Source organism: Dipodomys merriami, unplaced genomic scaffold, assembly GCF_024711535.1.
Source record: "Dipodomys merriami isolate MVZ:Mamm:240054 unplaced genomic scaffold, mDipMer1.0.p SCAF_60, whole genome shotgun sequence".
Taxonomy (NCBI): Eukaryota; Metazoa; Chordata; class Mammalia; order Rodentia; family Heteromyidae; genus Dipodomys; species Dipodomys merriami.
Window position 1 is genome coordinate 1082715 of NW_027206180.1, and position 22853 is coordinate 1105567.

A 22853-nucleotide genomic window follows, 5' to 3' on the forward strand; every position below is an offset into this window, starting at 1 on the left:
ACTTCTTGAGGCAACAGCTTACTACACTGTGAGTGCAGAGGGAAAATACAGGTTGGAAGCAAGCAATGAGGTTCCTGGTTGCTCGGACAAGAGATGGGGCCCGCTGGACAGCCCACAGATTCACACACAAGATTCACCCCATGCAGAATCAACCCCAAGACCCCAACATGGTCTCCCATAGATCACCCAAGGCCTGATAAAGATGCTGGCCATGGGCGGCTCACACCTATAATCCTAGCTACTCAGGAGACTGAAATATGAGGATCATGGTTCAAAGCCAGCCCAGGGTAGGAATGTCCATGAGACTCGTGTGTGTGTTGGTTGTAGGGCTTGAATTCAGGTCCTAGGTGCTGTCCCTGAGCATTCAGCACTCTACCACTTTGAGCCACAACTCCATGTCTGGTTTTTTGACTGGTTAATTGGAAATCAGAGTCTCTCAGGGACTTTCCCACCCAGGCTAGTTTTAAACTGTGATCCTCAGATCTTAGCCTCGTGAGTAGCTAGGATGGCAGGCGTGAGCCACTTGTACCCAGCTTGAAGATTCTTATCGCCAATGAACTACCAAAAATGCCCAAAATGGAGCTGGTAAGGTAGAGCGCTAAAAAAGCTCAGGGAAAGCAACTGGGCTTTGAGTTCAAGTTCCAGAATGGGCACCAAAAAAGAGGTGTGTGTGTGTGTGTGTGTGTTTGTGTGTGTGTGTGTGTGTGTGTGTGTGTGTGTGTGTGTGTAGACACAAGCGCACACATGCTAGTCCTGGGACTTGAGCATAAACCACTGGGCCCTGGCATCCATCTCTCTGCCTCTCTGTCTCTGTCTCTTGTCTCTGTCTCTCTCTCATTTGCAAAGCAAAAGAGTTTAATGGGGGGAAGAGAGCAAGAAAGAGAGAGACGCACACACATGTAAGAAATGCAAGTTAGTGATTTCTTTTTTTTTTTTTTGGTTGGTCGTGGGGCTTGAACGCTGGACTTGGGCGCTGTCCCTCAGCTCTTCAGCTCAAGGTGAGCGCTCTACCGCTTGAGCCACAGCACCACTTCCGGTTTCCTAGTGCTTTATTGGAGATAAGAGTCTTACGGACTTTCCTTGCCTGGGCTGGCTTTGAACCGTGATCCTCAGATCTCAGCCTCCTGAGTGGCTAGGATTACACGTGTGAGCCACCGGCGCCTACAAGTTAGTGATTTCTGCGGTGGCTTTCTTTCCATCTCTCTTAGCCCCTCTGCTCTTCCCTTCTGCAAGAACCCTATATCCAGCCACTTAACACTCTCTGAGCAGTTCTGCAACTTCTATATTGTTGGGAAATGCAATCTGTGACTAGAGTATTAGCAAGTAAGATTGGAATCAAAGAATCCCTTCAATGAGTGGCTCGTGGCTATCAAGAAAAACCAGCAACAAATTGTTTAAATAAGGATACAGGTTGACCCATTGCAACAATGAGATGTACAAGACCTATGTCAAAAAATGAACTTTCCCATTTAGGCGGGGGTGGGGGGTGGGGGGGGGAGAAGATGGGAGGGAAGGGATGGTAGGGGAAAAACAAAGGAGGAGGCAACAACGCGTGATAAGAAATGAAGTCATTACTTTACTCATGTGATTGTAACCCCTCTGTACAGTATTTTCAAAATAAAAAACTTATTTTTAAAAAAAGAGAAAAATCAGCAGTACTTGGCCAATGAAATAGACCTAGCTTGTGAATGTATGTTACTGAATCTGACTCTGTGGGTCACCTCCATCTGTCCCTCTCTTGTCTCTGCCATGATTGGCTCAGGTCAACCAATAAGGATCCAGCCATTGGGGATGGGGAGGGGTTTCACAGGGCCCAGGCATGGTAGCCATGGGACCAGATCGAGAAAGACCACTGGGATTTCAATGCAGAGACCAGAGAGATGCAGTCCCAGGCACAGACACCACAACACAAAATGTGTGGACGCTGCCAACTGTGGAGTCTATTCAAGCTGCGCTGTGCAGTTCCTTTGTCTGAAGCTTCATGACAAGGAAAAGAACAAGAATTCCTTGATTTGCACTGGATGTTCCTCACAGAAAAAACAAACACACACCATGGATAGCCTAATAAGTTATTATTTTTTCTTTTCTCTCTGTCTGGCTCTGGCTCTGTGCAGTACTGGAGCATACATTCAGGGCTAGGGGACTAAAGGTGAAATAAAGCCATCCTACCCCAGGGGTGCAGCCCAGCCTGGTGCCTGGTGCTGGCAGCAACCTGCAGCTTCCAGGTGCAGGGCAGGTTCTGCGGCATCATGACTAAGGGTTGAGTCAGCTCTGTACACCTGAGGGGGGGGGCGGGGGGCGGGGGGGCAGGTAGGGGTGGGAGGCGGCTCCACCCATCACTGCTCCTCAGGGTGAGATCCATCTATCTTTCCTAGGAAGAGAGAGAGAGAGAGAGAGAGAGAGAGAGAGAGAGAGAGAGAGAGAGAGAGAGAGAGAGAGAGAGAGCACAGTGTTCAGGGTCTTGCGGGCCCTTTGAGGGGAGGAGGATCCAAGCTTCAGGGTACACTCCTGTAATCTCAGCCCACACTTCAGGAAGTACCACACCTTTTTGTGTGTGTGTTATTTTTTAAGTAGACAGTGTTATGGATTTTTTGGCACAAGTATACATGCTCTGTGATTTGTGAGCCTGTTAGGCTCACAATGTCATGAGACATTTTGTTGGTTCCAGTTTAGGGTGATTATGAAGAAATCTGCTGTTATTGGACCGGCTTTTGTGTGGACTTAAGGTTTTAGTTCTCTGGGATTGAATTTACTAGGTCATCAATATGTGAATACAAGTTGCAAACGGCTTCTCAAAGTGACTTTGTTTTCCTACCAGCTGGCTGGCCAGCACTTAGTATTGACAACTGTTTGCTTTCTGGGCATTGTGCATAGTTTTGGTCTACTATAAAGAGTGCTCCAATAAATACCATGTATATGATTTATTAGGCATAAAACAGACATATTTTGTTTTTATGCTGGAGATAAGGCCTAAACTCAGAATCTTCCAACCCTGTTTGACTTGCTTGCTCATGCCTGGTATTCTACCACTTAAGTCAGGTTTCCAGCCTGGCTTTTTTGCTGGTTAATTGAACACGGAGTCTTGTGTACTTTTTCTGCACTAGCTGGCTTCAAACCTTGATCCTTCAGATCTCAGCCTCTTGAATAACCAGGATTACCAGTGCCAGTCTGGCTTGAGATATATTTTACAACTAGACTATCAATGGGCTAAAGGGTGTGCAAGGTTGATTCTGATTTTGCCCAGCTGCCTCTGGGTAATGGTACCAGTTGGCCCACCCACCAATTAGCTCTGGCGTGCCTGTCTTGCCACACCCTGAACCATAGTGGGTTATTCTATTGCAGTGCACGTTTTTACCTGTTCATTTGTTTTTCTTTCAAGAGGTAAACTTCCGGGCTTAAGTGATGCTCCTGCCACAACCCCTAGAGCAGCTGGTATGGCAGATATGGACCACCCCATGAAGCTTGAACGCAGGGCCTGTGTGTGTGTGTGTGTGTGTGTGTGTGTGTGTGTGTGTGTGTGTGTGTGTGTGTGTGTGTGTGTGTGTGTGTTTGCCTCTCCTGAGGCTTAAACTCAGCTGTCTCGGAGCTTTTCACTCAAATTTGGCCTTGAGCCATAGCTCCACTTTGGCCTTTTTGCTGGTTAATTGGAGTCTCTCATACTTTTCTGCCTGGGCTGGATTTGAACCATGACCCTCAGATCTCAGTCCCCTGAGTAGCTAGGATTACAGTTGTGAGCCACTGGTGGCCAGCTGGCACCTGGGAACTTAACAGAAATGCAGGTCTCAAGGGAAGGGATGATGTTGCTCCAAAAGAAATGTATATTCTTTAGACAGGTGCTGGTGGCTCACACCTGTAATCCTAGCCACTCAGGAGACTGAGATCTGTGGATGGCAGCTCTAAGCCAGCTGGGCAAGAAAGATGGTAAGACTCACATCTCCAATCAATCAACAGAAAAAAAAGCCAGATGTGGTACTGTGGCCCAAGTGATGGAGCACCAGCCTTGAGCAAAAGGAGCTTAGGGACAGCGCCCAGGTTCAGGGTTCAAGGCCCAGGCCTGGCAAAAGAGAAAAAGAAGTATTCTTTACCTGTTTACCTGACTTAGGTAACTAACACCTCTGTACATGACCTTTATAATAACAAGTCAAGAAAGAAAGAAATGCAGATCCTCGGTGGTCATCTTCTACCAGGTCTTCCCGAGATGCCGCTGCCGGCTGGGCTTGCGTGGGTCCGGGGGGCTGCGAAGGTGTGCACCTGCGGAGGTGAGCGCCCCGCGGAGGCCCAGAGGCCCCGCAGGTAAAAGCTAAGCAGCCAGCAGCACCCACAGGTGAAGGCTGGGAAGGTTCTCTCTCCTGGCTCCACCTCCCCCAGTAAAGCCCGCCCACCAAGCTCGCTGATTGGTAAGCATCTCACACGGACATTCGCCATTCACCCAATCGCGGACAGGACAGCACAAACCGAGAGAGGCGGGTTCCCACGTGCGGGCATCTGTGCGCCTATTGGCTGCAGGTCACGCCGCGGCCTGGCGGGGGGTGGACACCGCGCGTGCGCACAGGCGAAGCGCGTCCTTGGCGGCGGTTGAAAGATGGCGACTGTTACTGAGCTGAAGACCGGTGAGTGGTAACGGACGGCTGGGCGGCGGGACGAGCGGGACGAGCGGGAGCTTCCACCCGTGAGGCCGGGACGGAGGAGCTCGCGGGGCCGAGGGGCGCAGGGGTCGAGGCAGGGCCGCGTGCGGACGCCGGGCGGCCGAGGCGGCGCCGGGAGGGGCCGGGCCGGGGGCAGCGGGGCCTTTCCCCCCTTCCCCTTCCCCTTCCCCTTCCCTTCCCCTACCTTTTCCCTTTCCCTTTCCTTTCCCTTTCCCTTCCTTTTCCCTTTCCCTTCACGTCTTTTTTCCCTTTCCGTTTGCGCCGGTCCTGGGGCTTGAACCCACGACCTGGGCCTTGTCCCTGCGCTCCCCCCCCCCCAGGCTGGTGCTCCACCACTTGAGCCACAGCTCCACTTCTGGCTTTTGTTGTTGTTGTTGTATTTGGTAGTTAATTGTAGATGAGTCTCACCTGCCCAGATTAGCTTCGAACCCTGATCCTCACCACCAAGCCCCTCACCACCGCCCCCCCTCCCCCTCCTGGGCAGCTAGGGTCGCAGGTGTGAACCACACCAGCCTAAGACGTGTTTTCTGAGGACGGTCTCTGTGCACTCAGCATCACCGCAGGGGCTGCAGGGCCTGGCGGTTAGGGTGGCCCTGTGCAGGTAACCGTGTGATGACTGTCTGTACAGCGGAGTTCTCAAAGAAGACCTTTGAGTCCAAAACCAATTAAAAAAAAAAAAAAAACTTACTTCCTGACCCCTGACGTTGGATTTATGAGCATTTTACCTTTTGAAAGCATCTCTTCCGTTCCTCCGGCTTTCCATTCCTCTGGCTTGCTCTGAGCAGTAGAAGTCATTTTGGGGAAGGCGACTGAGGCATAGGTTGTTAACACCCTTTCCCCCCCTCCCCAAGACAGTGAAGGAAATGTGGGTTTGCTCCTTGCAGCCTCCTTACTCCTCTGGCAGGTTTGAGGCCGTGTCCTGTACTGCGGAGTGCTTGGAAGGGATTCTTGCCAGTGTGTGTAGGGGGGCCGGGTGGGAGGAGGATATCTTTCCATCTTAACTTCCAAAGATGGAGTTAGAGAACAGGGGGTTCAGTTATGGTCCAAGAACTATGATAAGGCTCTGCTTTCCTTTTATGGGCCTGTTACAAAGACTGCCTCATGGCTGTGTTTAACGTTACCTGAAAAAAGGTTGAGGGGATGCTTTCAAAACAGAGGGCGCTATTAAGATAAAAACTCACGAATCACTCGTTATTTATTAAAGCTTAAAAATGTTGATGTTGCTGGGCACTGACATCTGTAATCCTAGCTACGCAGGAGGCTGAGATCTGAGAATCATCGTTTGAAGCCAGCCTGGGCAAGAAAGTCTGTGAGACTCTTATCTCCAATAAACCATTCAGAAAACTGGAAGTGGCGCTGTGGCTCAAGTGGTAGAGCGCTCACCTTGAGCTGAAGAGCTGAGGGACAGCGCCCAGGCCCAGGGTTCAAGCCCCACCACTGATCAACAACAACAACAACAACAACAACAACAAAAACTCTGCTGTCGTAAAGGGTTAACTCACAATTGTCTTAAAGCAAAACTGCTAACACATCTGTCAGAATGGACCATTCCTAAGGAGTAGCTATTGGAGCTTTTGATAACATGACATTCCTTTCTTTTATGGAATGTAGTTGTTTGCTTCAGTCATCTCTGTGGACCAGAGGTCAGTGGGGATGGCAGAATCCTTCTGCAGTGATAAGCCCTTCGGGAAATGTTTAGGAGCGTTGGGAGCAAGCTCAGGCCCCAGCAAGCTAACAGTAATTCCATTCTCCTGCTTTGACTCATCGAAGGATATGTACCAGACTGCAGCCCCTGAGAGTAAAGATGCTCACATAGATTGGGGGTACATTGTTGTAAATTGCGAACTTAATTTTTTTCTTTTTTTTACCAGTGTGGTTTGTGATAGTTAAGGTGACAGTGTTTAGATAGAGCTCCATTTGTGCCACATCCCTTGTAAGCATCTTTAGAGTATGCCCAAGTCAGACAAAATGTATTCTGTAACAAAGCATTAACATTTTATGTTTAACAGTGTTAAAGGACACCTTGGAAAAGAGAGGGGTGCTAGGATACTTAAAGGCGAGGATCCGAGCTGAAGTTTTCCATGCTCTGGATGATGACCAAGAACCCCGGCCGTCCTTGTCTCATGAGAACCTTCTCATTAATGAACTCATTCGGGAGTACCTGGATTTCAACAAGTATAAGTACACAGAATCCGTGCTCATGGCAGGTGAGTGACACTCCTTTGTTACCCGGGACAGACTCTCAGAGCCCGTTAGCAGGAATCTCATTTCATAAGATTTGCTGTCACCTTGGCACGTGGAACAGGAGAGTGCCATGGGCTCGTTCCATAGCTTCAGCAAGTTTGAAAGCTTATGCAGTGGGAGAAACGAACTTTGCCTTTAGATCTTCACTTTGCAGCGCTGTGTTTTTGTAGTGTAAGGACTTGAATGTCAGATTCGGCTTTCCTCAGCTGGGTCTAGGCAGCTTTATGATTCCACAGTCGCACAGGACAGGAAGCTGAGGGTGCCATCAGCTGTGTGCTGTGGGCTTTTTCAGTGAAACATAGCGGTAATGATTGAGTTGCACAATAATGTTTGACTTTGTGTGTGTGTGCTGGTACTGTGGCTTGAACTAAGGGTCTCATGCGCTTACTTGACTTCTTCACTCACTGCTGCTAGCACTCTACCACTTGAGCCACACCTCCACTTCCAGCTTTTTTTGCTTTTTGTTGGGTAATTGGAAATAAGTCTCACAGATTTGTCTGCCTGGTCTGGCTTCAAATCAGGATCCTATTTTATATGTCAGCCTCTCAAGTAGCTAGGATTACAGATGTGAGCCCCCAGTGCCTGGAAAGTGTTTTGGCTTTTTAAAAAGAGTGAGGTACAATTTGCACAAAACAAAATGGAGGAAGTGGCGCTGTAGCTCAAGTGGTAGAGCGCTCGCCTTGAGCTGAAGAGCTGAGGGACAGCGCCCAGGCCGAGTTCAAGCCCCACGACCGACAAAAAAAAAACAAAAACAAAAACAAAAACAAAATGGACCTTAGGATAGTTGTGTGGATTTGGTCGAACATGTTCAGCCGTGTAACCACCAGTCACAGTTGAGCCATTGCACATTCTGTGCCCTCACAAAACTCTCTCTCTCATGCCCTTGTGATCAGCCTCTTCCCCAGTCCTGGCTCCTGCGGCCCCTGGCCTACTGTTGCCACATTTGCCTTTGCCAGGGTGTCATGGAAATGGAACCATGCACCAAATAGCCCCTGACTCTTCTCCTTAACTGCACACTTGTGATTCAGCCGTGTTGGATTTCACACCTGTGAAAAGCATCGTCACAGGGAAAGGCTATGTGAGTGCCTGTTAGTGGGCTTGGTTGGTGGGGGGTTTTTTTTGGAGGGGAGGGGGCGGGGAATTGTGTGCTGGTACAGTGACTTGAACTCAGGGCCTCACACTCACTCATAGTTGGTGCTGTTATCACTTGAGCCCACACCCCCTTTTCCAGTCTTTGCTGGTTCATCAGAGAGGAAGTCTCACAGATTTGTCTGCTCAGGGTAGCTTGAGGTTAGAAGCCAGTCCAGGTTAGAAACTCTGTGAAACACTCGTATCTCCAGTTAACCATCAAAAAGTTAGAAGTGGAGCTGTGGCTCAAGTGATAGAGCACCAGACTTGAGTGATAAAAACAAGTGAAGATCTTGAGAAGGTCTTGAGTTCAAGCTCTAGTACCATACCAGAACAGGCAAACAAATAACAATTGAGGACTTAGAGAGACAATATATCTTGGGTCGTATGAGTTTATGCATTTAACAAAATTTGACGTCATAAAAGTGCATGCAGGGGATCTGTCGTCATTCCGAGGTCTGAAAAATATGTGTGCCTGGAAGAAAGGTTCTGAGCAGAATCGTATTTGCTTTCTACATGAACAGACTCAGTATTTTTATGATTTTTTTTTCCTCCCAGAATCTGGTCAACCTGTAGTTCCATTGGACAGACAATTTCTCATCCGCGAACTAAATGCCTTTGAAGAATCAAAGGATAACACAATGTAAGAAGTTGGGATAAATGCAGGTTTTCAGATGTTGTGTATTGGAGCCACAGTTGCATGGTGGCAGTTTTCTTTCTTGTCCATCAAGCGGATATTTAAGCTCTCGTGTGTGTCAAGCCTGGTACCCCATCCCAGGTGAGCAGCAGTAAGTCACACCAGTTCTATTCACTGCAATCCAGGGTCCTCTGACTTGAGACTTCCATCCTTGTGTTGCGGGGCAGGAGGAGGAGTGTGGACCCCCGGCCTCCAGTATGCTATGCGGCTGCTCCACCACTGGGCTGTGCTCCCAGCCCTCTAGCTCTTTCTAAGGGAAACTCCTCTTGTGCATGCACTCTCTCCCTCTCTCCCTCCATCTCTCCTTCTCTCCTTCTCTCCATCTCTCCCTCTCTCCCTCCATCTCTCCATCTCTCCTTCTCTCCCTCTCTCCCTCCTTCCCTCTGTCCCTTTCTGTCCCTCGCTTTCCCTCTCTTTCCCTATCCCTCCAACCCTCCCTCCCTCCATCTCTTCCCCCATCTCTCTCCTCTCCCCCTCCTTTCTCCCCTCTTTCCTCTGTCTGCTATCTATTTCCTCTCCTTTCCATCTCTCCTTCTTTCCCTCTGTCCCTCTCTTTCCCTCTCTCTTCCCCTATCTCTCCCTCCCTCCATCTCTCTCTTTCCCTCTGTCTCATTCTTTTTCTTCCTCTTTTGTGCCCCTGCTGAGGCTTGAACTTGGGGTCTGGGTGCTGTCCCCTAACGTTTTTCTCAAGGCTAGTGCTCTACCATTAGAGCCATAGCTCCACTTTCAGCTTTTTGGTGGTGACTTGTAGAGAATCTCCCAGACTTTCCTCCCTGTTCTGACTTCCGTGATCCTCAGATCTCAGTCCTGAGTTGCTGTGATTACAGATAGGAGCCATTGGCACTTGGCTTCCTCTTGGCTTCTTAATCCTGTTCCTCAAGGTCTTGCCCTTTCAGTAGTTTTCTTCTTACTTAACTCTTCCCCCCACTGCTTCCTCCATGTCACCTTTGGAGTCTGTCTCGCCTTTGCCCTTTCTGTGTCTGAGACTCGTCACTGTTTCCCCTGAAGTCCCTTGAAGGCCTGAGGACAGCCATCAGAGCAGCCTCACTCGCAAGAGGCTTCTTGAAGAATTTTACTTCATTGGATGCTCTCTTCTTCCACTGTGTGTGTTGTGCAGCAGAGTGTTTTCACTGGTAGGCACTCTGTACAGGTTCTCTTCTGGGATGACCTGCCACCCTGCCTGGTGCGCTGTGCCACCTCCAGTACCCATACCCAGAGTGGACTCTGTATTGATTTCAGAGCATCCTTGGGGCAGAATGCTTCCTCTCAGGGCTCCTCATGGCCCTGTCTCCCTGTCTCTGGATACCCTCACTCCTCAGAAGTCCTGTAAGCCAAGGGCATGCCCCATTCTGTCCTCATTTTCCTTCTTGTCCTCCTCCCTCCTGCTCTGAGTCCTCGAGTCTTTAGTCAGCACATGAGTGGCTGCTTTAAACCTGACCTCTTCTGGTGTGGAAGCGTCATGTCTGCTCAGCTGCGTCTGGAGTGCACGGTTGCGTTTGTCTCCTCATACCTTCCCATGGCTGTTCTTGTAAACCAGCCAGGCCTGACCAGTCTCCACTGCTCTCTGTTCTCAACCAGTCCCCTTCACAGGTCCCACTCACCTCTGCGCCCGCTGCATGTTCACATGCCTCCTGACCATTCCTTTGTGTCCAGTACCTGTCTTATCCCTTACCTCTTCGCCTGTCCTCTGTGGTCCTGGGGATTACACTCAGGGCGTGGGCACTGTCCCTGAGCCTCTTTGTGCTCAAGGCTAGTGTGCTACTACTTGAGCCATAGTGCCACCTCTGGCTTTTTCTGAGTCTTACAGACTTTCCTTCCCAGGCTGGCTTTGAACTGTGATTCTCAAATCTGAGCCTCCTGAGTAGCTAGGATAACAGGCATGAGCCACTGGCACCTGGCTTATGGTATTTTGGGGTTTTTTTTGAAAACATGAAGTCACTTCCCATTTCATATGTGACAAGTCCTTATTTCGTAGCCAGGAGCTTCGGACCCAATCCTTCTATCCCTGTCATTGGATCTGCCCCTCCTCCGTCTTCCTCATGCTTCGAGGAACCTTGTAGTTGTATTCTCCGCCCAGCTTTGGTGGGAGCGCCCTTATCTTGCTCAGGTTCACATACAAAGTTGATGGAGAAGCCTCTGTCCTTTATGGCTTTTTAAAAATCTTAACCCTTCGAGTTTCTGTGCCTCTGTGAGATCCAACATTTGCTTCCCATCTAACCAGGTTACATGTGGAGTTTCTGTTCGTTTGTTCTCATACTAGACAGCAATCTTAAATGAGCCCGTGAAAACTAAACATGATGGTGCATACCTGTAATCCTAGCCTGGAGAGGCCGAGACAGGAGGACCAAAAGTTCCACGCCAGCCTGAAGCTCGGTCTTCTTTATGCTTCAGAGTAGCTGGGATGACCACTGTAAAACATCATGCCCAGATTTTTGTTGGTTGAGATGGGGTCTCTTAAACTGTTTGCCCAGGCTGGCTGCAACCTGCCATCTTTCTGATTTTTGCCTCCTGAGCACCAAGGAGTTACGGGTTCGAGCCACTGCACCTGGCCTAAAGTAGCTTTTAAAAGATTATTCCCCAATCTTATATAGGTAAAATGTATCTGCCATTTAAGATATGCCAGGCACAGCACTGACCACTTGGCGTTTATGAACTCATTCCTGCATAACCACCTTGCGACACGGATCGCGCTTCTCCCCATTTATAGAGCAGGGAGGTTTATGAGGCTCTTGCTCGGATCCCACAGCTGGCAAGTGCAAGGCAGGGCTTGAGCGCAGGCGCCGGGCTCGTGCGGCAGTGCGCGGTGAACGCCTGCATCAGCTTGGGTTTTACAAGCTGAATTCCTATGAATTGACTGAAACTTTATTTCACTTGTTAATGTCTTTTGTCTGGGTTTTAAAATCTATTTTATCCATATTTGGATAATCTTGACTCTTTAGGTCTAGTGAACGACGTGGCTATTAAGTGTCATAGCTTACCGAATGTTAGTGATTGATTTGATTTTTTTGGTGGGGTTGGAGGGTGGCGGTTACTGGGGATTCAGTTCAGGCCTTTGTGCTTGCTAGGCAAGGACTGTCTTTATCACTGGAGCCGCACTCCTAGGCCTTTTGTGCTTCATTTGTCTGGGCCAGCATGAGACTTGACCTCAACCCCTGCCTTCACCTCTTCTGGGATTACTAGCATGCATCTCATGCCTGGCAGGCTTGCCTCTCAAAGGAAATGTTGTTCATGTGAAGCTAACGGCTTTTTTGTTTTCTCCCTGCTGTAGACCTCTTCTGTATGGAATTTTAGGTCATTTCTTGCATGGCCCTAAGGATGGCGCCCACCATGCATTTGTGAGCGAGCCCTCGCGGCAGCCTCCCAGGCCACCTGTTGGCAGGCAGTCCAGTGGAAGAAGGCAGCCGGGTATGAGTTCCCTGCGCTTCTGCCCTCAACCTCAGCTTTGTCCTCACAGTTCCTCCTGAGCTTTTAGGTCAGAGTTTTAGTCTGCTTACATCTAGTGTAGTCAGCTCAGCAGACTTAGTCTTGAGAAAACAAAATGCTTTTTTGGACAGAACGTCTCAGAGGGTGGGGGGAATTCTTTGATATTATCTCTATTCTGGATGATTGAGGACCTGATTTCCACATACCACGTGCCATCCTGGGAATGGCACAGCTCCTAAGCATGGTGCACAGGTAGTTCTAATCAGGTGGCCAGTGTTTCCTCCCCAAGACAGCAGCAGCAGGTGGGAGTGCTGAGCGAGGCAGAGAGCCATGGCTGTTTTCCAGGCTCAGGCAGGTGTCCTGCGCTCACCGCTCACCGTTTGCAGCGCCTCGGGTGATGATCGGGCTGGCTGGTTGTAGCTCAGTCTGTCCTCTGTGTGGAGTTACTAGCCGCTTACCACAGCAGTGTCGCTCCAGCGTCACGCTGGACTACTGAAATGCCCGCAGGGTAGTGGCGTCGATCTCTAAACTGCTGTGACCACGACGGACCCTGTCACACGTTTGCTGTCTGCTGTGACCGCCTATGGACACTGGTTGCAGCTTCCCGGGGACTTCTGGCCGTAGCTTAGAACTCCAGGCCCGCTGGAGCTCGGGCGCTGCGCTCCCTCCTGCCTGCTGAGTCACAGCCGGGACTAAGAGGGTGTGGCGCATTGCGGGCCTGGCAGATGGCAGTCAGCAGAACCAGCTCCTCAGTGGCTGTTCCTGTGTCTTCCAGTTAGGACTGTAGGGAACTTTCCAGGAACTGGTGTGGAATTGACACTAGTGCCTAGGGCTTTGTGGCAAATACAGTGCGGAGGGAGGCGTTGATGTGCAAGTACATGGACCTGAGGCCTCTTTAACCTCATCCTCTGTGCCCCCCCCCCCCGTCTCCGCAGCCCATCCCCTCCCAGCCCCTTTTCTCCCTTCCCTTCACCCCTCCTCTCCCGTCAAGCACCCCCCGCCCTCCCCCCAGCACCCTGCCAGGTATCACTTGGTACTTGATCCTAGGCGTGCTGTGTACTTGGGCAGTGCTGGGGCTGGGCCTTGGCCTTGCTGTCTGCAGGCGCTCTCCTGTGCCACGCTCCAGCCCCAGTGTGTGGCTGCCTGGTAGCGTTGCACGGTGTAGCCTGCCGCTGTGCTGCTGTGCAGACTCTGGGCTATGGTGTTAGGTTTGGTGGCGCGGTGGTGCGCCTCTGTGAGTCTGTTTTTGTGACTGCGCAGCTGCGGAGTTCTGCCGTGGGAGCCAAGGCGTCGGGATGCGTCACCATTGCCCCGGCCGCTCGCAGCTCCCACCTCTGCCTCCTCTGGCCCTGCCTGGACCTTTATTGGCAGGTTGTGGGCTTTTCAGAACATTTCCCACAATCCCCTGAAGTTTCACCATTTTGGCAGGACGATGTAGACGGCCCCTCTCTTTATAACCACAAGAGGGTGCTGCTGTTGGAAGGTTTGTGGTTTAAAGGAGCGCTCTGCCCAACTCACATGCCGACTGAGCATCCATCCTTCCCTCATAGGAGAGAGGTCTGTCCCCTTAGACACAGCTGAGTCCAGCTCGCAGTTCCAGGAATCATGGAGGAACACTGGAATCGCTGCAGCGACTTCCAGGGAGGAAGCCATCTGCCTTCCTCAGGCGTGGAGGAAATGAGTGTTTCTTTGCCATATCCAGTCATCGGCAGAATTCAGCCAGTGCTCCCCAGCATACGCGCCCTGCCCCAGGCGTGCAGGGCGCACAGACTGCCTGCTCTTCTTCCCTGGTAAGTGCTAACCTCCTTTCTCCTCTTCGCAGATGACCGCCTGAGAAGGGAGCCGGGGACTGGCACTGACCCCAATGCAGAGAAGCGATCATGAGCAACGCGGGGTACCGCACCTCTACTCCCCACTGCGCACGCCCGCGTTTGCCTCCCATAGCCTCATGTTTCCCCGCGTTTGTGAATAAAGTTCACTGGATGTGGCCAAAAACCTCACTGTTCTTATGTGATGTTTTAAAGTATGTGAAAATGAATTTGAATTTCATACTTTGACTATTCTTCTAGCATATTCTACAGGTCTTTCTCCATAAGTTCTTCTACTACAATTACATGGATTTGTAAGCCAAGAGGCCAGGTGCCATTGGCTCAAGCCTGTCATCCTAGCTATTCAGGAGTCTGAGATCTGAGGATCACGAGTTGAAGCCGGCCTGTTCAGGAAAGTTTGTGAGACTCTTATCTCCAACAAACCACCAAGAAAGCTAGAAGTGATACCATGTCTTAAGTGGTAGAGCCCTTGCCCTGGGCAGAAGCAGCTTAGGGACAGAGCCCAGGCCCAGAGTTCAAGTTCCAGAGCTAGCACACACAACAGCAATGACAAAAAAAAAAAAAAAGAAAGAAGGAAAATTCATATTTTGCAAGAAAAAAACTTGGAAAAGAACATTAAATCCAGAAAAGCTCATTTGTTAGATTTTTTTTTTTTCAATTGAACACACTCTTCAGATAACCATAACTAGACTTAACCATTGAATTATACTTCAATGTTGAACCTCCAAACCGTGTTCTTTTTCTTAGGCCATTTTGGCTTCTGGAAGGTTTCATGACAAGGTAGAGGGGAGTAATTTTGGTGGTGGTGCTGTCTGAAACAAAGAGCTGACCTTGCTCCATGGGAATGCAGTCTAAGCCTGAAGAGGGCTGTGGAGAAGCCCATGGGCCTCTCCTCACATGGCTTGTGGGGCAGGCCCCACTCCGCAGGGCTCTGATAGACTTACTAAATAGCTGTTGTTTTTCTTGGGACAGAAGATAACAGTCCCTTGGGCTGGGAAGGTGGCTCAGTGGTAGAGTGCTTGCCTTGAATGCATGAGGCCCTGGGTTCAATTCCTCAGCACCACATAAGCAGAAAAAGTCGGAAGTGGCGCTGTGGCTCTAGTGGTAGAGTGTTAGCCTTGAGCTGAAGAGCTAAGGGACAGCACCCAGGTCCAGAGTTCAAGCCCCATAACTGACCAAAAAAAAAAAAAAAAGAAGATAACAGTCCCAGCTCCAAGTATTTTTTTTTTGGGGGGGGTGGTCCGGTTGTGGAGCCTGAACTTGGCCTGGGCACTGTCCCTCAGCTCTTCAGCTCAAGGCTAGCGCTCTACCACTTGAGCCACAGCACCACTTCCGGCTTTTTTCTTTTTGCTTATGTGGTGCTGAGGAATCCAACCCAGGGCCTCAGGCATGCAAGGCAAGCGCTCTACCACTGAGCCACCTTCCCAGCCCCATCCAAGTATTTTTTTGTGTGCGGTGGTCCTGAGGCTTGAACTCAAGGCTTCAGGCATAGACACCATTCTGAAGCTGCTTTTGCTCAAAGCTAGTGCACTACTACTTGACCCACAGCTCCACTTCCAGCATTTTTTATTTTATTTTATTTTTTTTGTTGGCCGTGGGCTTGAACTCGGCCTGGGCACTGTCCCTCAGCTCTTCAGCTCAAGGCGAGCGCTCTACCACTTGAGCTACAGCGCCACTTCCGGTTTTCTGGTGGTTTATTGGAGATAGGAGTCTCACGGTCTCTCCTGCCCGGGCTGGCTTTGAACCGCGAGCCTCAGATCTCAGCCTCCTGAGTAGCTAGGATGACAGGCTGCCCAGAAGGAGTGCCACTGCAAGGTCCAGGGCAGTGGGGGCCGAGTATTTTACTTCCTTTACCACATGGGCCTAGTGTTGCCTAGCTGTGGGGAGCGGAGGCTGTTGGACTAACAGGTGCCCCATGGTGCTGAGGCACCAAGTTGCCAAAACATCTGATTTTATGTTTAGTGAGTTGGGTCAGGGTTCAGCTCTCACAGCTAACCAAGGATTTGCATCTAAACACACCACATCAGCAATCCATAGTTCACCAGCCAAAACATTAGGGGAGACCCTGTTGGTGGCTTCTTCGCATCTTAGCAGAACACATTTCCAGTTTAAGTCTGTGATACCTGATTGCAGTAATGAGTTCCAGCATAGGACGTGTGGGAATAGAAATATCTGCATTCTCCCAGAGGACTTGGTTTACATCCAAGGGTACTGGCAGCACACACTGAGTTTACCTCAGGAATTGCAGCGATGCGAGACTGGGGTGAGAAGAGAACTTGAGGTCCTGATTGAAAACCATCAGCACGGAAGCCACACTAAGCTGTCACAAGTAGTCCCTGAAGGGTGCTTTTGTGTGTCTTCCCCTATTTGTGTGTGTGTGTGTGAGAGCGCATGCGTGTATGCATGCACACGCCCGTGCAATTTCCATCCTTGAGAATCAGCTTCCCTTTTGCAGGGTGTTCAGTTACTTCTTTAGGGGTGACGTGTGTCTCTCAGGGACAGTACTGCAACCGGGGACCATGTACAGCTCAGAAAAACAACACCGTGTATTTTTAAAACTCTCACTGTGAGATTTTTACCACTATGCACAAAGGAAAACTGTGTTCTTAGAAAGTTTGCTCTAGAAATTGCTAGATGTGGGGCTTGTGAGCAGAAACAATTTTTGTGCAGCTGTGCCAAGTTCTTGGGCTTAACCTCAGGCCCTGGGTGCTGTTCCTTAGCTTTTTTGTGTGTATGTGTGTGTAAATCTAATGTTCTACCACTTGAACCACAGCTCTACTTCAGGCTTTTTGGTGGTTAACTGGAAATAAAAGTCTTACAGACTTTCATTCCTGGGTTGGCTTCGAACTACTCAGCCTCCTGAGTAGCTAGGATTACAGATGCCAGCTGCCAGCGCCCATCTCGGAATCAATTTAGAAGGCAGTAGTTTAGGAAGATGTGCAGGCCAAGACACTTGAGCACCCCAGAAGGAAACACTATGGGCCAGTGTGTTCAGGAAGAGGTAGCCCAGAAGCCGCTGACTTCTCGTAAATGGCTGCTGGAAAGGCTGGACTAGATTGAAGAGAAAACCTGGCTTCGCTCAAACCTGGTAAGAACTAGGTCTGCAAGGTTTTTCGGAGACGCGGCACTGGGAATAGGCAAACTGAAGACTTGCAGGCCGGGACCCGGCTTTTGAAGATGATAGATTTACGCCTAGGATATATGGTTGCTTAGAACAAACTAATAGCTTTCTAATTATGTGCAAGAACCCATTTGTGTACAGCTCGCATGCCTGCCCGGTTATGTAAAGTCGGTATTTGTGCATGAGGCATTAACAGTTGTGAGAGCTGAAGGCCTTCGCACAATGCTTCCCAGACACTTGGTATTTGATTTTTGCAACAACCCTCATACAAGAATTATGGTATCTTAATGATTCTTTTAAATCAAAGTAGGGAGGTAAAACTTCCTTCTTAAAATAGATTTTTTTTTTTTAAGAGCAGGTTCCCTGCACTAAAACTAAATTGATAGTCAGGCACCAGTGGCTCACCCTTGTAATCCTCGCTACTCAGGAGGCTGAGATCTGAAAGATCATGGTTTGAAGTCAGCCGTGTCAGAAAAGTCTATGAGACTTTACTTCCAATAAACCAGCAAAAGAGCTGGCCTACAGGTGTGGCCCAAGTGGTAGAGCATTGGCTATGAACAAGAAAGCTGAGCAAGAGCCGGGCACTGGTGGCTCGCACCTATAATCCTAGCTACTCAGGAGGCTGAGATCTGAGGATCACGGTTCAAAGCCAGTCCAGGCAGGAAAGTCCGTGAGACTCTTATCTCCAATTAGCCACCAGAAAACTGGAAGTGGGTCTGTGGCTCAAGCGGTAGAGCACTAGCCTTAAGCTGAAGAGTTCAGGGACAGAGCCCCACAATTTGGGGAATACCTTTTTGTGAAATCCTGAGTGGCTGAAATCAGTTCGCAGTCAACATTTTTCATTTAGTGATAAGTTTTTTCCTTTGTTTTTTTTTCAGACGAGGTCTCACTATGCAGTCCAGGCTGGCCTTGAACTCATGATCCTCCTCCCTCTACCTCCCAAATGTTGGGATTACAGGTATGCACAACCATACCCGGTTCAGCTGTGTGCCTTTAAGGGTCCTTCCAGTCTTCATGTCTTGATACCTCATTTCCTTTTAGTATTGACCATTTCATCCTTTTCCCTTCACCTACTGGATGACTTCCTGGGGGCTCCCATTGGGGGGTGATTGTGAATAAAGCCACATTTATTTACCTTTTGGGGGGGGAGGGGGTCTGGACATAATTCTTCACCTTTTTTGAGTAAATCCCTAAGATAGATGATTTGCGGGATTGTCTAGTAAGAGTGTGTTTGTTTTTATTTAAACAAGAGAAACTCTAAGACTATTTTTCCTGAGAATTTTTGGGCCTTTCCCCATAGAGGTGGAGAATGTATCATTGTGGGAGCGGGGAGCTGGGACAGGTGCATGGGGAAACCCAGATGACCAGGCCCTCCTGCGCAGGCGCAGGCGCTGGAGCTCAGCTGCTCATGGTGGGGAGACCCCCCCTCCTCCACAGGGAGCCCCATGGACTTGTCACATCACGTCACTATAGCTGGGGCCTTTGTTTTGAAGACATTAGCAAATAAAAAGCTAATTGAGTTAAAAAAGGAAGAAAAGAGCTGGTCGCCAGTGGCTCACACCTGTAATTCTACCTACTCAGGAGGCTGAGATCTGAGGGCCACAGTTCAAAGTCAGTCCAGGCAAGAAAGTCTGTGAGACTCTTATCTCCAATTAACCACCAGAAAACTGGAAGTGGGGCTGTGGCTCAAGTGGTAGAGCGCTAGCCTTGAGCTGAAGAGCTGAGGGACAGCCCGCAGGCCCTGAATTCAAGCCTCACAATGGACAAAAAGAAAAAAAAGAAGCAAGTGGAGCTGTGGCTAAAGTGCTAAAGCACTACCCTTGAGCAAAAAAACCTGAAAAACAGTACCTAGGCCCCAAGTGCAAGCCTTAGGACTCCCCTCCCCCCAAACACACACACACACACACACACACACACACACACACACACACACACACACACACACACACACACACACACACACACACACACACACACACACACACACACACACACACACACACACACACACACACACACACACAGAAATATCCCCTTTGCCATCTTGATTCATGAGTTCATGGAAAATCCCGCTTCCAGCCCCTCTCAGCAAAGAATGCCAAGGAAAGTAAGGACAGCATTCAGTCATTTTTAGAGTAGCTTCTCTCCTTCCCTCTTAAAATAACTGACCTTTTTAGCCATGAGAAACAAGACAGAGACATCTGATTTAATTCAAGGAACAATGCACCTCCGAGATCCAAGCGCCTGAATCCTGGGCTTGTGGAGATATTTATTGAGTCACTTAAGTGAACATACCGTCCCTGGGTACAGGACAGCATGCCAGGAAGGTATGAAATCATCTATGTAAGGCCTCAACGCCGGTCTCACAGCCCAGCAGGGCCACCGGGGCAGACTAGGGCACAGGGCCTGGGCGCTGCTTTTCCTTGAGAATAATGAGGACAGAGGTTGCTTGGCTGGTGCTTAGTAGATCGCCAAATCCCAGATGCCCACGTGGAGCTCAGTGGTAGAGCACTTGCTCAGTAAAAGAGCAAGGTTCTGGGCTGGGAAGGTGGCTTAGTGATAGAGTGCTTGCCTCCCATGCATAAGGCCCTGGGTTCGATTCCTCAGTACCACATAAACAGAAAAAGCTGGAAGGGGTGGTGTGGTTCAAGTGGTAAAGAGCTAGCCTTGAGCTGAAGAGCTGAGGGACAGCACTCAGACCCAGAGTTCTAGCCCCACGACCAACAATAAAAAAAAAAAAAAAGTAAGGTTCTGGGTTCATATCCTACCCCAAATCTAAACTTTTAGGCTTCCATTTACTTCCTGGACTCTTTAACCAGCCAGGCCACAATTGGACTTTCTGCTGTTTTACAAATCACCTTGCTACTCAACCAGGTGGTTTGATTTCTCCAAACCTAGAATGGCAATGGTAGAATGGGGGGCTAGAGTTGGCAGGAGCAAATGGCATAGCAGTATTACAGGACTGGGTGAGAAAAATACAGGAGACTTAAGTGGGAGCCTCCTGGTCTTGGTAACACAGTGATGCAGCAGCTACAATGTTTTCCTACACAATCAGGGCAAGCCTGGGGACGCAGCTCTGCTGGGACCACGGGCAAAGCGGGGCTTCCTTCTGGCTCCATCCCGTCTGCTCCGGGACAGAACTGGGATGATGGGCGCCGTCTTCCCCCTTCCCTTCTTCCTCTGCGGAGCGCAGGCTGGGACCGTTTCCACTCCTTTTACAGTGCAGATGCTTACGGCTTGTCAGGCAGCCCATTCATCACACCGCCAAGAGCTTCACCCCTGACCCCCACCCCCAGCCAGGCCGTCCTGGCTCTGACAGCCCCCTATGGCCAGGGGCAGGGCTGCGTGGGGCAGGGGTGGATGTCTGCAGAGGTAAGCACCAGGTGGGCTTGGAGTTAGAGGTCAGAGGGGTCAAGAAATGGCTGCAGAGAGGACTGTGTGTGTGTGTGTGTAAGAGAGACAGAGACAGACAGACAGAGACAGAGACAGAGACAGAGAGATGTTAGGAGCTCTAGGCCTTCCCTCATGCCCCAGGATGGGCACAGGAGTTAGCACATGTCCCTCATGCATCTGATATCAGCTTAAGGATGGTTTCCCAGAACCCAGGAAGGGCTGGCAGCAGGTGGTGGCTCACGCCTGTCACCCTAGCTACTCAGGAGGCTGAGATCCAAGGACTGTGGTTTGAAGTCAGCCCAGGCACAAAAGTCTGTGAGACTTTCATCTCCAACTGAACACCCAAAAGCTGGAAGTAGATCTGTGGCTCATGTGGTAGAGCACCTTCAGAAAAGAAAAAAAGCGCTAGGCACTGGTAGCTCACGCCTGTCGTCCTAGCTACTCAGGAGGCTGAGATCTGAGGATCCTGGTTCAAAGCCATCCTGGGCAGAAAAGTCCATGAGACTCTTATCTCTAATGAACCAACAAGAAACCTGAAATGGTGCTGTGGCTCAAGTGGTAGAGTGCTAGCCTCGAGCTGAAGAACTGAGGGACAGGGCCCAGGCCCAGAGTTCAGGCCCCAAGACGGTGAAAGAGGAAAAGGAGGAGGAGGGGGGAGGAGGAGGAGGAGGAGGGGGAGGAGGAGGAGGAGGAGGAGGAGGAGGAGGAGGAGGAGGAGGGGAGGGGGAGAAGGGGGAGGAGGAGGGGGAGGAGGAGGAGGAGGGGGAGGAGGAGGGGGAGGAGGAGGGGAGGAGGAGGAGGAGGGGGAGGAGGAGGAGGAAGAGGAGGAGGAGGAGGAAGAAAAAGGTCCAGCGTGAGAACGCAAGACACTGAGTTCAAGCCCCAGTACTGACACAGGAAAAAGAAAAAAAGGAAAGGAAAAAACGAAGCAACCCCCCCCCCCCCGTCCTCCGACCCCCCTCCCCCTGCTCCCCCTGCACGGTGCGCAGAGCTCCGGGCGCCAGCCCGCGGCCCGCGGGGCAGGGAGGGCTGCGGAGGGGCAGCGGCCAAATTCTGAGCCTCCCCCCCCCCCCCCGTCCCGGTCTGCTCCTCTGGGGCCGTCCCCTCGGGCTCAGCCCCAAGCCGTGGGGTCTCCCCTTGGCACCCCGCGGGGGCCGGGCGGCCAGGCGGACGCACCCCGCCCGCCCGCGGGGCCGTGCGCACGGCACCATATTTAGTCAGGGGGAGCGGGCAGCCCGGCTGGTATGCGGCGCGGGGAGTTCCTGCAGAAAGGCGCCCGCGCCTGGCCTTTTTGGGTTGTCCCCCGCCCAGGGTCGGGGGAGGGAGGACCGGGGAGGGAGGATCGGGGAGGGAGGACCGGCTCGGCCCGGGACGGCGGAGCGGGTGCGCGCGGGGAGCGCGGGGAGCGCGGGGCCTCGACTTCCTTTTATGGCCTCTGTGTGTGTGTGTGTGTGTGTGCACGCGCGTGTGTGTGACAGGGACAGGAGGAGAGGCACGGGGGGAAGACGGACGGACAGACAGGTTGAGTGACAACTGATGGAGAGCCACAGAGGAGGGGACGGGAAGCCGGGCCGAGGTCCTGGGGAGAGGTTGGGACGGGGGTCCTGCGGCACCCGGGTCCACAGGCCCCCCAGCTCCCCCCCCGTTATCTGGGGGACCCCTCTCCGCGCTCTGCATGCGGGCAGCGCCTTGCAGAGCCACGCAGCTCCCACGCTCCGACCGCCACCCCGAGCGGCCGCCGCCGCCGGCTCCTGAGAAGACACCGGGGTGGTGTCCCCAGCGCGGAGAGGGGGCGCTGGGAAGGAAAGTGGCACCCGGGATCAGGCAGGAAGGGGTTAATTAGCTCAGCACCCCAGGCTGGCCCTGGCCCAGGGAAGAAATTCTCCGATGTCCCCCCTCCATCATCGCCGCCTCAGGGGACCCCCCCCCCTCAGTGACCACCGGGAACGGCCAGACCCGCCAGGATGGGTCGTCCCAATGTGACCCGGCCAGGTGCGCCTGGGGCCGGTGACAGCGATTCCCCAGGGCTCCTGCAGGGGTCGCTGCGGAGAGCGCCCGCTGGCCCCGCCCCGTCCCGCCAGGCCCCGCCCCGCTCTCCAAGGCTCGCCGGTCAGGCCCCGCCCCCTCCAGGCTCTGCCCATGTCCCCCAGGTCCCGCCCCAAAGGCCACCCCAGGGTCTCTATAGCCAGGCCACGCCCCTCACCACCAGGCCCCGCCTTTCACAGGCCAAGCAGTCTCTATAAAGTCAAGCCCCGCCCCTACAGACTCCGCCCATGCCACCAGACCCCGCCCCCTCCGTGCAGGCTCCGCCCACCGCCCCTTTCCCACCCGCGGGCTGCGCGGGGTCTCTATAAAGCCAGGCGTCAGGGGTG

General features: G+C 51.5%; 1 protein-coding gene across 2 annotated transcripts; it reads left to right on the forward strand.

The window, feature by feature from the left end:
* Nucleotides 1-4502: 4502 nt before the first annotated feature.
* Nucleotides 4503-14133, forward strand: LOC138814505 (centrosomal protein 20-like). Of its 2 annotated transcripts, none has more exons than XM_070003406.1 (5): nt 4503-4610; nt 6656-6853; nt 8577-8661; nt 11984-12120; nt 13961-14133. In XM_070003406.1, the coding sequence occupies exons 1-5, from the start codon at nt 4583-4585 to the stop codon at nt 14020-14022; spliced, it is 510 nt and encodes a 169-aa protein (XP_069859507.1). In that variant the 5' UTR covers nt 4503-4582; the 3' UTR covers nt 14023-14133. The 2 variants fall into 2 exon arrangements, with proteins under 2 accessions (XP_069859507.1, XP_069859505.1); XM_070003404.1 differs by lacking the exon at nt 4503-4610 and adding an exon at nt 5996-6289.
* Nucleotides 14134-22853: the final 8720 nt, after the last annotated feature.